Raw genomic sequence first — 15760 nt, forward strand, 5'->3', positions numbered from 1 at the left:
TTTTTTTTCTGTTCATCTCCAGTGCTGCAGTCACTTTCTGCCAGCAAAGTTGCAGCAGTTTCAGCAGTTACAGCAGCAAGTACAGTTGTCCCAAGTCCCTCCACGGCATCCACTGCCAAAGGTAAAAAGGGATTTCTCAGTAAGACAACTCATCCTGACAGCTGGTGCTGCTAGTAGAAGAAAGCTGGTGCTGCTTTATGCAAGTGGTCTGACTATTGGATTCCATGACTGTGGGTTCCTTTATTTCCATTATTAATAGAGTTTGAATCAAATTAAAATGACACCTGGGGACTAGGAATTTAACAGTGACTTCCCCCTCAATAAATCCCACAGTGGAGACGAGTGTGGAGAAAAATGAGAATGTTCTAGAAAGCTACAAGGAGTACCTTAAACACTCATTGTTTCAGTCCATATTTGCAGCGCTGCATGGAGCAGCAAGTGTTCAGCCCCAGATCCTGCTGTTCTCAGCCAAGCGCACTGAGGTTGCTTTCCAGCAGCACTACATGCAGACAGCACGTGTCCCTGTGCTCACAGTGGGGAAGGAGAATCACAGAATCCTTCCCAGAATAAAGCATGGGGCAGAGTTGACACACTTGAAGTCCAGTTCTGGCACAACTGTCATGTCTCTCTCCATCCCAGCTGCCTGACCAGACTGCCTGGTTATTTGGGTTTGGCACATCTCTCGCTGCTTCTGTCTCACCAGAGTTTGTCCCAGACATGGGAAGGTTCACATGTCAGAATCAGTGGTGTCTTCAAAAAAGCTGTCACTTTGAAATGTCAGTTCTTGTTAAAACTTGGTAGCTTTCTCTCCAGCTCTTTGTTTGCAGGTTGGCCGGGCAGTTCAGTTTAGATCAGGCAGTCATATGCAAAAGAGCAGCAATTGATTATGCAGGTTTTCTGACAAGGATGAGATGTGCGCATGTGAAGATTTTTGGGGGGAACATGTTCTGGTAGGTCTCTTTCAGCAAAATTGAAAGTCAGATTTGTTCATGCTTAGCAATGAGAGTGCAAACAATAAATGAAGGGATGTTATGTAAGACCTTTAGTCTCACAAGGCTGTCTGGTACTTTTATCAAGCTGGCTGTACTTTTTGTCTTAAAATGTGTTCTGTTTCTTTGAAGTTAAGATGGAGCCTGATTCAACAGGACAAAACTGCAGTTCTGTGGGTACCCAAGAAGGCCAAGCAGCAGTTAAAACAGAAGAGAGCTCTGAACTTGGGAATTACGTTATCAAGTAATTGTTCATGTCTCTATAAGGATTTCTGATCTTTGAAGTGCTGGGGGAATGGAGATGGTTCTAGGGATGCATGCAGTAGTGCTACTTTGACCTAGAAATACATTATAAAATCTGTCCCATACACTGCTGTATCTGTACTAATCCTGTTGGGTGGCATTTATTTCAGACAGTGTTGCAGTGTTTTATTTGTGAATGGATTTGTGTGCATGGCTCATGAAAGGGAAAAAATTATTTGAAGATTTGCAGTTGTTTTGGGCTTTGTTAAAATCACAAGCTGCTAAAATCCCTTTATCATCCTCTGCTTGTATAAGTCCAGTTGCCATTGTGTGTCCTTAGTCAGGTCACACTGCCCAGTGAAATGCAGCTCTGAAAAGGGGCATCTGAAATAAGTAGAGCTGTCTACCTTCTGGACCCTCAAGTCTTAAGTTCTTATACTTGTGTAATTGCTTAGTATGAAGGCTGCTTTGCTTCAGAATTAGAATTAAATAATAAGGAGTGTTTGATCACAGGATGCTGTGAAATCCAGTGCCTTGTTTGTGATGCTTTTGTAAGTACTTGTTAGTGTTTTTTCACCAGAACTCAGACTGCAGAACTTTCTCTGCATATTCCTTGCAGTGTGTAGGATGTCTCTTCTCTTGATTCCTCTAACTGCCCTGTCTCTGTGTTTTGTAAAGTTTTGTTATCTCAGTGTATCCCTGCAGACACTACCCTGGTGGAGAGTGTGTGTAAGAGACAGGAATGAATCTTCAGTCACTACACACTGAAAATTATCTCAGCTATAAGATAACTATTGGAAAATACAGTTCCTGCCAGTTTAATAGGCTATGGCTAGTTAGGTCAAGTCCTATAAATACAAAGTTTCCCATGCTTCCTATGGGGACAGCCTGCACTAGTTACCCCTCAAAGTAAGGCTGCAGCTTGTGAGATAATGCAGGGATTTTCTCCAAGTCTGGCTCGAGTCTCTTCAGCCTGACAAATGCAGCTTCAGATGTGGACACTTCAGCAAGAGGAAGGGCTCTTTGAAATACCTTCTCTGGTTTGGGGTGTAACAGTTTATCCTCACATTGCTATTTTTGATGCCCTGGGGCTAAAGACTTTAAACCATGCAGTGATTTTGAAACCTTTTGCTTCCAACAGCAATCTTCACTGTGATTCTTTTTATCCCTTGCAGCATAGAATATTTGGAGAACGTCCAGCAGCTTTTAACAGCGATAGTGAAGAAGGTTCCATTAATTGCTGAAAAAAGTAAGCGGTAAATGAAAAGGCTTTGCTCTGTATTGTCAGTGTATCCACAGAATGCCTTGCATACTCTGTAGCCACAGAAGTTATTAAAGAGTAAAATGAAGAGAAGCCCTTCTCCTAGAGAGTTTACCCCAGGGGTTATTCTGAAGATGCTTAGAATTAGGTTCTTCCTGTAAAGTCAAATATGTTGTTAGCAGTTAAAATCTTTCATCTGCCTTTTTTTTTTATTAGAAGTAGATTGTATTTCTTCACATAATAGTTGCAAGTAGGTCTTCTTTTTCCTGGTTTGTCCTTAATGGATTTGCCTTCTTTCATTTTCTAAATTTAAAGCTGGGGTTTCATCAAGCTGGCAAATACAGTAACATAGCTTGACACTGAAATGTGTCTGTTATTGGGGTTTTTGCCTTCTTTTTTAAACATGAGGGGGTAATTTGCAGAGAAACATTTTAATCTTGTGTGGTACTTTATTATTTCATTCCTCTTCCTCATGTACATAACTGAAAATGTATCAGGTTTCCCTGGTGACTGATGCACTTTGAAGGAGTGGTCCTGCAGTCTGGGTAGAGCAGAGCCTCTCAAGCAGAGGCAGCAAAGAAGGAGTGAGAGGCACAGGAAAGCTTTCATCACATACAACTCTTGTGCTTTTGTCAGGAAACCCTCTCACTGTTGTTTCATTTTCATGTTGTAATTTGTTTGGGAAAAACAATCCAGTTTTCCAAAGGAAAAGGCTTTGAGTAGTAAGGCAGACTTGAAGGTCTACATAATAGAGTTTTGTGGGGGGAAAGAGGCTTAAAACAGCCCATAGCTACAGGTTCTGTGTATATGACCAGGAGGGAGGCTGGTTTTGCATTCAAAAACCAGTGTCAGTCTCTCTTGGAGAGAGCACAGCATTTGTAAGAGTTGGTTGCAGTCATTCATCCTGTGAGCATGAAATGCATTTCCCTCTTCCTCTATGATAAATAACATCAAACCCAGAATGCATCTCACTTCCCTTACTGAAAATTTAATGGAGTTTTTGATTTTTTCTTTTTGTAGGTGAGGATGTAAGCTCTTTTTGTGCCAGTTCAGTGGAACAGTATTACAGCTGGAACATTGGGAAGAGAAGGGCAGCTGAGGTAATTCTCTCCTCCAATGTTTCATAAGCAGTTACTAGGAAAGAAGGATTTCTGAATTGTGGAACTTTCCTTGTTGTTTTCTGATTTGTTTTCTGAATAAATCTGTTATTTTAAATGGCAACATTCCTTACTGCAAGGTGCACTGACTTGTGTTCAGACAGTGATCCAGTTTATTGTTCCCAGGCTTTCTCAAGCAGAAAGGATGCTAAAGGTCATCTTTCAGTTTATTTGTAGTAAGATGGTTTTTGAAGCATTTTAAAGCTGTAAATTTTGTCAGACTGGTACTTTATCCTCATGTCTCCTCTGTGGCATGTTACAGCCAAGGAAACTTTCCCCAACATACTTTATCTATCTTCTTATGGGATTGTGTCTGCTTTCTGTAGGATGAGAATTGAGGAGTCTGACATAAGCAGTACTAGTGCTGAAATAGATTGTCAGTTCACTAAAGATAAATATTTCAGTTAACCTGGACCTTTTGTATTGTGGTTTCCCTCTATTTCTTCATAACTTTGCCATCTTGCTGTGGAGTGTTACAGGGAAGATGTTAACACTGAATTAGATACTCTGCTGTTGCCAGCTTAAATGATCAAAGAGTTTAACCAAGTTTTAAGAACATATTTTGCTCTAGTGGATTCTTGCACTGTGCCATCTTTGGTGTTACTTGGAAGATGAAGCATTTCAAGTCAAGACAGATGTGATTAGGCCTCTGTAAACATGTGTGCCTTATCTTGGGATTTTGTTTGGATGATAAAGTTTAAATGACCTATCAGAAGTCACTCTGACTCCTGAGAAAATCATGTTCCTTTTCTGTTTGCCTTGCAACCTGGATTATGGTTCTGGGCTGTAAGCTAACCATGAATGTTCTAGCCAGTGTGATGAGCTTTCTCTTTGGTTGGTCACAGTGGCAACGAGCAATGACAGTGAAAAAGATCCTGCAAGAAATTGTAGAGAAGCATCCCAGGTTTCACAGTATCAGCCCCCTGAAAACCAAGCACGTGGTGCAGTGGTGTCGGTGCCATGGCTACACTCCCCCTGACCCCGAGACCCTGCGCAGCGAGGAGGACTCCATTGAGGACGTGCTGACACAGATAGACAGTGAGCCAGGTGAGTGAGGAGGCACAGGGAGCTCCTTTCTGCCAAAGACTCTGCTCATTAAATGCCTGTGCACAAGCACATCTGGAGAAGGATATTCCTACTTTCCTTATTTTCACTTATGGGCAGCCTACAAGAGGGGCTGTCCCTTGTCCCTGTCAGTCCTGATGTTTTGCTGGGGCTTCTCTTGGTTTTTATTGTGCTTTGGGGCCCTTGGAGGCTCAGTGTAGATGACTTTCATGAAAGATGATCCTGGTTCCACAATGTAATCCTTTATAAGTGGATACACAAAGTAGGCACAGGGAGTAATGACATTTCTGTCCTTGGGTACGCTTAGCCTCTGTTAAGACTTATCATGCAAACAATGTGAATGAGTTCAGGTACAGACCAAAAAAAACCAAAGCTGGCAGTGGCAGTGTGGAGCTCAGTGGGGTTAATTTACCTCCAAAAGTGAGGTGAATTGGCTGGTGTGAAGCTTCAGGCTTTGTGTTACAGCTGCTGCATTATTCCATTAGCATAGCTCTAGGATCCCCTCAGTTCATTTCAGTGTGTTTTAAAATCACATCTTTAATTTCATCCATTCTTCACAGTTGAGCTCTCTTGTTTCACCTTCAGATAACGCCTTTCCAAAAGCTGAAGGTTTTTCTGTTCTGATCATACAGGGATTTAAGGCATTTCACAGAAGTGTATGGAATTGATTACATGTTGTAAAGTCTGGCCCTGCATTGCAGTTGTTGAAGGTGGAAAGGAAGCCTACATCCACCTTATAATATTTGTGTCCAAATCACTATATTTGTGTTTGTCTTTGAAGAGTAGAATCTGTTTACTGCATAGCTCTGCACTGAAGGTTTGACTGGCTTGTGTCAATCATGCAGAGAAGAGGTTCCCTTTTGCCATTCCACTGTGAATCTGCCTTCCGATTTTTTTCTTAAGCGTGATAATGCTCATCACAATGTAAAAGATGATTTAGCACTACATGATGCCTACATGTAAAGGCTCCACTTCTCTAAGCAAGTTGAAGAGCATTAGACTGATTTGCCAGTTGCCAAAAAGCTTGAAAAGCTTCTGTGAGAATGTTCAGAGACTGACATGAGCCTGGTTTTGTATGAAATGCAGCCTTCTTGATTGGTGTAGGAGCAGATGTGGGAGAGAACCATGAGTGTCATGAAGATATAATTAGAAGGCTCTCAATGACTGTTTGCATTTCTGTTCATCTTTATATTTGGTAGGCACTACAAAAATAACTTGCAATTACCTTAATTTCTTACCATATTTTGAGTGCGCATCTGTTTATAAACAGCTTTCTATAACCTATCATGTGTTTAATTGATTGCTTCTATTTCAGAGTGCCCTTCATCTTACAGCAGTGGTGAGGAGCTGTGCCGAAAACTGGAGGAGCTACAGCAATTTCTGAAACAAGAGCCAGAACATGAAGAGGAAGTAGATATTCTCAACTTCAGTGAACCATTAAAAATAAACATTAAGAAAGAACAGGAGGAGAAACAAGAAGAGATGAAGTTCTACATGGCTTCCTTGCCTGCATCAGAGTTTGTGAGGGACACTGCTGAGAAGGTAATAAGTGAATCGTAAAGCTGATTAGAGCTGTTGTGAAGCCAGTCGTGCTCTTACATTTATTTAGTTGCATTTCTTTCATCTATATAGGCTTCAGGACTTTTAAATGAAATTTCTTATACATGCCCAGGAAAAATTGGACCTTCTGACTCAAGGCACACAGCTGCCAGTTCTGGCAGGGGAAAGGAAGAATGCCAGCTGGGAGCTCACTTCAGAGTAGCTGTTTTGCAGGGCTTAGTACAGAAAAATCATCTTGAAAGGCTAAAAGCAAGGATAAATGAGGGATGAGGAGCATTAGTACTGAATTCTTCCTGACCCATGCAAAAGATGTGGACTTGTTGCTTGGACCAATGCTGTGTAATAGCAGTTCCTGAAAAGGGATTGTGATAGAACTCCACAAACTTCTCTGCTGCTCAGATTTCTTCCTCCTGTTCAGTTTAGGCCAGGAGGGAGGGAGGTTTTCTGTCATGGCAGCAGGAGAGAGAGAGAAGACTGACCTGACTTGTAGGAAAGAGTGTTTCTTGTTGTACCAGAGCAGCAGGAGGGGCAGTTGTTGGAGAAAGAAAGGATCCCTGTCCCCACCTCAGCTGCTGACACCAAGGCACAAAACCTTGGTTCTGCAGTGTCTGGTCTTTTGCTACATAGGTGACAAAGGCATGGGCACAATGAGAGTGGAACTGAGGGATGAAACACTCTTTTGATGTGGAACTCCTGTGCCAGGAGTACTGTTTGAAGTGGTTTCAGTGGCCATAGTTGGGTGCAGGAAAGATTATGAGTAGATGGATTGAAGATATGTACAGTTTTAAAACAGAGCTTCCATTCTCAACCCAAAGATACCCAGTGCAGCCTGGGTTTTGTGTGGACTTTCTGAAACAAAAACTAAAAGCTGCCTTTGTTTCTTCTGACTTTTAGAGGCATTTCTACAGGCTGTATTAATTTTACCCAGATTTTTTTAAAATTAAGCCTGAGATTATACTGCTTGACAGCTCTGTATGTCTGCTGACTTCTCTTTTAACTAGCCTTTGTTATAGGGTTTTTTTTTCTGTTAATCTCATCTACTTCTAGTACAATGTGCATTGTGTTTTTTGATATACTCATTCTTTTTTCTCTCTTGTATTTTACAGATAGGGATTTCTTTTCAACCTGCTGAGGTACAAAAGAATGTTTATGCATCTGTAATAGAAGATATGATTTTAAAGGTAAGAAATTACTTCACAGGAAGGGCTTGTCTGTAATTGTATTAATTCAGCAATTAGAAAGAAAGATGGAATATCTTTATTAATGTTCATTTATCAAATCAAAGTCTTCTCTTTCTGCATGAATAGATAGATACATAACTGCCCATAGAGGGTTATACACTTTTGTGGGGTTTTCAGTTTTCTAACTGATCTGTTGGCTTGGACACAGAATAGTGATTTGCAGATTCTCACCACAACAAAGATACTGACTCATTCTGGGATTTTGAAAGTACCCTTTACTTTCTCCTTCCATTCAGAACTGGGGAGTCTCGGGGCTGGCTGCTTGTTCTCTGCCCCCGAGGTGAGTTGGGTGGTTTAGGGAACGACTCCAGGCTCTGAAGAATGAGACTGGACTCTTTGCTGTTTGGTCTTCAGGTTGTTTATTAAGTTTTATCTACAGAATTTTTTTCTTGGCAGACAGAGGTCTGACTAGCAAGGCAGCTACGACGCTCTCTGACTGCTTCTAAGGTTGCTCTGTCTCTTATACTACAAATTACGTATATCATATTTACTTTTACTTTTCAATACTTATCACTTATGTTGGATAGTGCACTCTTTTTCTAAACTAATCTCTGAGTGCTAACACTACAGCAGAAGATGGAGAACAAGAAGAAGAAGGAAGAAGGATGAGACACACTTTGTCTCTTCTATCTTGTCTCCATTACCTTTATACAGAAATTTTTAAAACTTATATTTCTACTTTGTGTACACTTTATAAAAACACTTTTTAAACTTGTGACACTTTCTAGCTCTCATACTAAACTGGCAATTCACTTGCAGGATTGAAATCTAGCTACTAAGTGTTCTGGGCATCATGCTAAGATCTCTGAGTCTTTTGACGGGGTTTCGGCTCTCGACGTGGTTTCGGGGGACTCTTCACATCCGGAGTGATGTGCAGAGTTCCCACAGGGGGGGATCTTTCAGATTATGTAAGACTTGGTTGTTTTATACAAGGTTAGCTATATTTTCCTAAATACTCCTCAGTTACTTTGCCCAGGTCATCTCTGCTGGGAGACTGCTGAATTCTTGTGGAGAGTAACAGTTCTGCCATGTGTCAGAAACCATTTCTCCATCATAATCACCTGTGGAAAAACAGAAATGGTTTTGCACTAAAATCTGAACAGCAGGGGTCTGAGTTCTTAGGTTTGGACTGAAGGCTAATACACATTTTTTCTAGCAGCACTCTGGTGTATTTCATGCCAAAGATGATTTTTGGAGTTGTTTATACAAACTGCAGCTTATCAGAAGATCTATTTGATTCCAGGTGGCACATGCCATGTGCATGCCTGTGCTGTGCTCCCTGTTACTCCACAGTACATCCATTTATAGACACAGATTGTAGCCATCAGGTTGCTCCATTGTAATTGTAGAGTTATGCCAGCTTTCCTCACTGAACGTTGCAGAAATCTCTCCTCTGGTCTTGAATAGAGCACAGAAAGCCAAGAGCCTTAATTAGCTTTCGACTGAACCTTGGTTTAGCCAAGTGTTGGGCATATGGCTGCCCAGGCTGGGTGGTTCCTGTGAGGGTGTTTTGACAGAAGCCTGGTGACCACAGGAGAGGTACTGGCTCCCAGGAGAATATCTGCAGTCTGCCATGTACAAAACCAGCTTTGGTGTTTGAGGGGAGGGGTCCTGAAATGCTCTTGGAAGCTCAGGCTGTGGAATGCTTGATCCACCCTGCTGGGCACGTACAGCTCTGCAGGTCTGGAGGGACAGCTGACTGGGCAGTTGCAGCCTGAGCTCTGTGCACCTCTGGGTCTCTTTCTGTTAAATAAACTCATGTCTTAAGTAATAAAATTCACTCTGGTGTCTTGAACTGCCCTGTGCTGATCATTTGAGGATTGAAGCCAGCCAAAATTTCAGCTGCTTCTACACTGATACTTGATCAAATATCACATTCCTTTGCTCTTTTTGTCATGGTGCCTCCTAACGCTGTCTCTTGTCTCAGGCTACTGAGCAGCTGATGAGCGATATCCTGCGGCAGGCGCTCGCTGTGGCGTACCAGACAGCTCCTCACAACAGGTACAGCACGGGGCTCTTTGCCACTGCTCACACCAGCACTGAGGGTGGAATGGCTTCGGGAATTTAGTCAGCCTTTGTGTGGCTCAGACCACGTGACTGAGGGAATTCATGGACTGTGCTCTGAGAAGAGCCAAGCCTTAAGAGGGGTTTGTCATTTCGTGGCTCCCTAGTGGGAAAGGATGGGAACATAAACATTAAAAACCGAGGCAGGGCTCTCTGCTGTTGCCATGCCTCAGAGGCAGATGAGCTGTTTCTGCACAGCCACTCTGGAAGGACCTGCTCACTCTTGTCCATCTCAGGTTGCTGTGTAGACAGCTTAGCCATGGCCTGCCATAACTTGACCTAAATAATCTCTATTTTACTGATGCACACTTTTCTGCCTCAGATGCTGAGTGATTTTTATAGAATCATAAAATGATTTGGATTAGAAAGGACCTTAAAGATCATTGTGTTCCAGCCCTTGCCATGTGCAGGGACACCTTCCACTATCTCAGGTTGCTCCAAGCCCCATCCAACCTGGCCTTGGACACTTGCAGGGATGGGGCAGCCACAGCTTCTCTGGGCAAGCTGTCCAGTGCCTCACCACCCTCAACAGTAAAGAAATTTTTTTTAGTATCTATTGATTAGGCCACATTTTAATTTCTGTTCAGCAGCATTATTTGGGATAGCTTTAATTGATTTTTAAAAACCCAAACACTATGAGAAAATGCTCAGTTTAAATATTCACTTGCATGCAGTATATAAATATTTACCTAATCTATTAAAAAGTATGTATACATGCTATATGTAGAAGTACATACACAAAAATTAGGCTATACAAGTTCAAGAATTCATGCCTTAGTGCTTAATTTTCCTGTCCCAGTGCCCAGGAGGTTTCCAGTTTCCTCCCCAGTCATTTGAGTGGCTTTTTTTTGTGTTGTGATATTTTAATGCCGTCCCTGCATTGCTTTAACACCTGCTCTTATATCCTTTTTTTGCTTTGATTGTTATTTTTGACTTGCTGCTTTATGGACATGTGGTTTTTTGTGTATTATAATAGCATCTCTGATGCATTCCCTGCAGGACTCCAAGAGAGATCACAGTGATGAATATTCACAAAGCCATCTGTAATATTCCCTTTCTTGACTTCCTCACAAACAAACATATGAAGATACTAAATGAGGAGCAATGAAATAGAGCAGAGAAGGTGCTACAGGAAAGGTGGATTTATGACTGAAGTTGGGCTGACAAATCCAGTATTTCTGTAGGACACTATTACATTTATAACATTGGGCTACTAGATTGTTACCTCCAATTAAAGATGCACCTTAATGCAACAAAATGATGCTCTGTTCCAAATCAAGTTGTTAAATGTCAGTGTTTACTTGGTAAGTGTATGTTCAGTGGCTGAACAAACATTGTCAGTTTGCATCGAGTTGCTAGCTGTGAGAGACTCCGCAGGCCTGGTCCCTCTGAGACAGCTGTGCTGGTGAGACTGAACTGGTTTTTAAGATGAGAAATGATGTTTTTTAATGCAGTCTACATACAAGTTGGTTTCCCCATGCAGCAAGCAGGGCACTTGCTTTGGCACTCTGACTATGGGAAGGTTCAAAGGCAGCTGTGTAAGGTGGGCCATTGGAGTAGATGAGTGGATTAGGTGTGGATTTAGGAGAGCAGAAGGCTGATGGCAGCAGCACATTTGGCCCTTTTTGCCTGAGCATGATGTATGTGACTGAGAACACAGCAGGTTTGTCAGCAGTTTACGCAACTAAGTGTCACCTAACCAAATTCCTTGCCTCTCTAGAAGAGGTGTCAGGTACCACCTTTCTTAGTCACCTTGGGAAGGGTAGGCTGGCAGATCCTCAAGCAAGATGAACAAACCACGATCAGGCTTGGAAAGATTTGACTGACCACTTGTCCTGCATGGGAAAGGAGAGGAACAGAGACGATATTCAGGGTTTGTGGGCTTGGGCTGCCTGAAACACTTCACTTCCCCAGTAAGTGCCTCCCCAGGCTGCCAGAAGGTTTGAAGAGTGCTGGAGGGCAGATGACCAGCGGTGTTGTACAAGTCTTAATGTTGTAACAGCATTGACTAAGTATCAGCCTGAACTGTGAAGTGTGGGAGCAGCACTGCTTTGGCCTAAGTTCCATTCAACACAGAGAGGCCTGGTGGGATCGAAAAGTCGAAGATTTGCTGCCTGTGGGGAGATCCTCTGATGGCTTGACTGCAGGAAGAAGTTCTGCTACTAACCCCAGCACTTACCTGTCTCAGGAACACCACTGGTGAGGGAGACATGTCTGCAGCCTGGCTATCAACACCTTGCAGAAGAAAGCTTCGTTGACAACATCCTGACCACCCTACATCCACCACCCCTTTGTCCTGCCCCGTGGGTGCTTGCTGGTAGTGTGAACAAGCCATTGTGAAGTTGGTGGGACTCCTGTGGGACTGTCGTGCTTTCAGCATGCTTGTTTTGTCTGGCAGTGCTGTCATGGGTGGAGCATGGGCCAAACAGCCAGAACCTCCAGTGCGCTGATCTCAGCTGGGTCTCTGATCTGCTGCATGGCCTTTGATTTAATCACTCTGTGCCTCAGTTTCCCCATCTCTGAGCATGGGGAGCAGGATACCTACCTCGCAGGGGTGTACTGAGGCCTCGCTCTTGTTGGTGCCGTGCTTTGACAATACAAAGCCTTTTATAAACATTAAACTACAGTTCTCTTTCTTGGCCTGGGGTAGGAGCAGAATGTTATCTTTTGGTGCTTTTTTGGGGCTAGAACACAGGCAATGGTAACTACAGTAGTGTGCAGGAACTGCACACTGAAAAATGCTTCAGTTAGAGGTTTCAGACTTGGAAGGAGAGTAGTATAAGTTTGATGCAGTGGTTAAACTGAAGAAAGCACTGTGTACCTCAGATGGGATGCCACCTGTCTTCTCCACCTTAAATGAAACCGGGGTCTGCAGGAAAGCCCCTCTCAGTTCATCACAGCTAACAGGGAGCTGCAATTCTGTTGAATAAAAGAGTGGCAGAACCTGACCCCTGAATCTAGGAAATGGGACCAATGGATGAAATCCAAACAGCATTTAGAGAAGGACTTAAATGCCCCCTAGGAAGGACATTACAGATGCTCTGGATTCAAAAGCTAATCCTGGCTTGCTCGGGTGAGCTGAGAGCAGGATTGCCTGTGAAAGGAAAGGGCACAGCTTAGCCCTGACATTACTTTATCAGCAGAGGTCAGTGTGATGGAGTTGAGCAGCAGTGATTATGTTCCAGCTCAGTGTTGAGTTGGGAGAAATCCAGGTAGCTGGGGAACTGCAGGCCCCCTGCTTTGTAGGCTGTAGTAAACCTGGGGTCTGTACTGCTTTCAGGCAACCCTGTACACGTCATGAAAGAGAAGGGCATTTTCAAGATCCCTGTCACTATCACGACAGCCTGCAGGTTCTGTGGCAACAGCCTTGGGGGCAAACTCAGTCGTGCTATGATCTGCAATGACCTTGAGTACTGTGTGCAGTTTTGGGTGCCACAATATAAAAAAAGACATTAAGCTATTGGAGAGCACCCAAAGGAGGACCACAGGGATGGGGAAGGGCCTGGGGGAAGCTGTGGGAGGAGTGGCTGAGGTCACTTGGTCTGTTCAGCCTGGAGGAGACTGAGCAGAGACCTCACTGTGCTCTTCAGCATCCCCCCCCCAGGGGCAGGTACCAGTCTCCTCACTCGTCACCAGGGACAGGACCCAAGGGAATGGCACGAAGCTGAGTTAGAGGAGGTTTAGGTTGAATATCAGGAAAAGATTCTTCACCCAGAGGGTGGTTGGGTACTGGAACAGGCTCCCCAGGGCAGTGGGCACAGCACCAAAGCTGTCTGAGTTCAAGAAGCGTTTGGACAATGCTCTCAGACATGTGGGGTGACCTGTGCAGGGCCAGGAGTTGGACTCAGTGATCCTTGGGGGTCCCTTCCAACTCAGCCTGTTCTGTGATTCTGTACACATGCATTTCCAGCCCCTGCCTCTTGCAGGCTTTGTTTCTGGGATTCTGATAACACCCAGAGCAGCTTTTGAGGATGCAGGAGCTCATCTTTGGGCATCTGTTTGCAAATTGTGGCTTCTTTGCCTATGTCCTGCTTTTCTGTGAGGAATGGCGTTTCAGAAAAAGTCCTGAACTTGGCCCTCAAGCAGGCAGGTACAGAACCTCTCATTCTTAATGGGGTTCTTGTAGTGGAGATCTATTGCTACATTTCTGAGCAACCACAGGTTATTCTCCTAGGAAATGCTATATTATTAGTATATAAAGTTTGCTGAAGAAAAACTGTTAAAAGCAGATAGAAAATGACACATTTGTTTAGTTCTTCAGATGTAGGAAATGTTTGCAACGAGTTCTTTACGTTTTGAATAGTGGTGGGAGAAAAATTCATTGGTGAGAAGTTCCTGTGGGAATTGCTTGGAGATAAGATAGAGGTTGTGGAATTTCACACATCCCTTCAGGTATTTGTGGAATGCTACAGGTGCAGTGTGTTGAAATGTTACAGTATATTTCTCTGGCTTTCTGAAGAGTTAAAGATCTCTTTACGAATATTGCCCCTGTTTGTAATGCTGAGTGTTTAAATCCTTCATGTTATCTGTATTATACTGTATAATTGTGTAATATACGTATGTTTACAATAAATTCTTTTATTAGCTGTGCTAGGATTGCCTTGGCTGTCACCTGTCACTCAAAGTTTCTCCAGATCCACAGATATTTTTGTACTCTGTCTATTCAGAATGTCATAGTTAGTTCTGGATTCTTATCCAGAGGAATTGATCTGAAGGAAAAGGTAATTTTCCCTTTTCTAGTTATTTTAAAAAGGAACTGGTTTTGGAAGCTGGGGGAGGGGAAGCCAGGAGCTGAGCTCCTCCAAGTTTTCATCTTCCAGAGGAGCCTGTTTAAATAGCAAATCATTAGTTTGTGTGGAAGACTTCTGAAAAGTAAGGTGAGTTGAGGTTGTTCCAGCTGCCTGACGCCCACCCAACTGCTCTTACTCCACTTCAGAACTCAGGAGAAAGTAACATGTCTTAGATGGGTCAGGATAATGTACCACAGAATCACTAAGTTTGGAAAACGCCTCTAAGGTCACTCAGTCCAATAGTGGCTGCCAAGCCCACCATTAACCATGTCCACAAGTGCCACAGCTACATGTCTTGTAAATGCCACCACAGATGGGGATGCCACCACTGTCCTGGGCAGATCAACGAAGTCTGTAGATAAAAACAGGAGACGTCATGTGTAGATAAAAACAGGAGACGTCATGTACTGGTTGCTGCCATCGGCAAAACAGGCTCGACTTGGGGGACAATTAGTTGAACTTACTGCCAAATAGAAGATGAATGGTGAGAAGCAAAGACAAAAAGCCAACCCCCCTCCCCCTCAAAAAAAAGGGGAAAAGCCCCCAAACCCCCAAATGCTTCCCCCCGACTTCTTTTCTGGTGTCTTCAGTCCTTCACCGCTAACTGTCGCCTCCTCCCTCCCTCAGGCCGGCCACGGCTCCTCCGATGGTTTCGGCGCCCTCAGCTGCCCGGGGGCAGCGGGAACCGGCGGTGCCCGGCACGGGGCCGCCCCTCCCCTCACGGAGAGCCCCTCAGAGACCTCTCACCACAGCTCCCTCCCGTCAGAGACCCCCTCACAGCGATTCCCCACCACAGCTCCCTCCTCTCAAAGACCCCCTCACAGATACCCCCCCACTGCTCCCTCCCTTTGGAGACCCCCTCGCAGAGATTCAGAGATCCCCTCACAGAGACACCCCCCCACCACTGCTCCCTTCAGAGCCCCCTTCATGGAGACCCCCTCACTCAGATTTCCCCCACAGCTCCCTCCCTTTGGAGACCCCCTCAAAGTGATCCCCCCCACAGCTCCTTCCCCTCAGAGACTGCCTCACAGAGACCCCCTCACAGAGATTCCCTTCAAAGACCCCCTCACAGAGATCCCCCCCGCACTGTTCCCTCCCCTCAGATATTCCCCTCAGAGACCCCCTCACAGAGATTCTCCTCACAGAGACCCCCCCACAGCTCCCTCCCTTTAGAGACCCCCTCATGGAGCCCCCCTCACAGAGATCCCTCCACAGCTCCCTCCCCACCACCCCCTGCCACCGCTAGGCACCGGCACTTGACAGGACAGGAGCCGAAAGAGTAAGCCAAGCTACCAAACTTGTGTGTTCTCCCGGCCCTGTGGGGAGGAGCCCTGGGTGTCTGTGAGCAGGCTGACACGCTGTTGTTTTTGGAAATGCTGCAGAACTCCGT

The 15760-nt window shown here is 44.3% G+C and overlaps 1 protein-coding gene across 6 annotated transcripts in view; it reads left to right on the plus strand.

Moving 5' to 3' along the window:
- The window catches only part of YEATS2 (YEATS domain containing 2), a 48964-nt gene extending 34799 nt beyond the window's left edge, over window positions 1-14165 (plus strand). For all 6 annotated transcript variants that reach the window (XM_030954163.1, XM_030954164.1, XM_030954167.1 and 3 more), the window contains 9 exons: window positions 23-121; window positions 1122-1233; window positions 2408-2481; window positions 3514-3593; window positions 4496-4697; window positions 6031-6257; window positions 7382-7456; window positions 9444-9517; window positions 10580-14165. In XM_030954163.1, the coding sequence (XP_030810023.1) occupies window positions 23-121; window positions 1122-1233; window positions 2408-2481; window positions 3514-3593; window positions 4496-4697; window positions 6031-6257; window positions 7382-7456; window positions 9444-9517; window positions 10580-10688 (1052 nt within the window). In that variant the 3' untranslated portion in view covers window positions 10689-14165. The remainder of the gene's footprint in view (window positions 1-22; window positions 122-1121; window positions 1234-2407; window positions 2482-3513; window positions 3594-4495; window positions 4698-6030; window positions 6258-7381; window positions 7457-9443; window positions 9518-10579) is intronic.
- Window positions 14166-15760: the final 1595 nt, after the last annotated feature.

This window comes from Camarhynchus parvulus, chromosome 9 (assembly GCF_901933205.1).
Source record: "Camarhynchus parvulus chromosome 9, STF_HiC, whole genome shotgun sequence".
Classification (NCBI taxonomy): domain Eukaryota; kingdom Metazoa; phylum Chordata; class Aves; order Passeriformes; family Thraupidae; genus Camarhynchus; species Camarhynchus parvulus.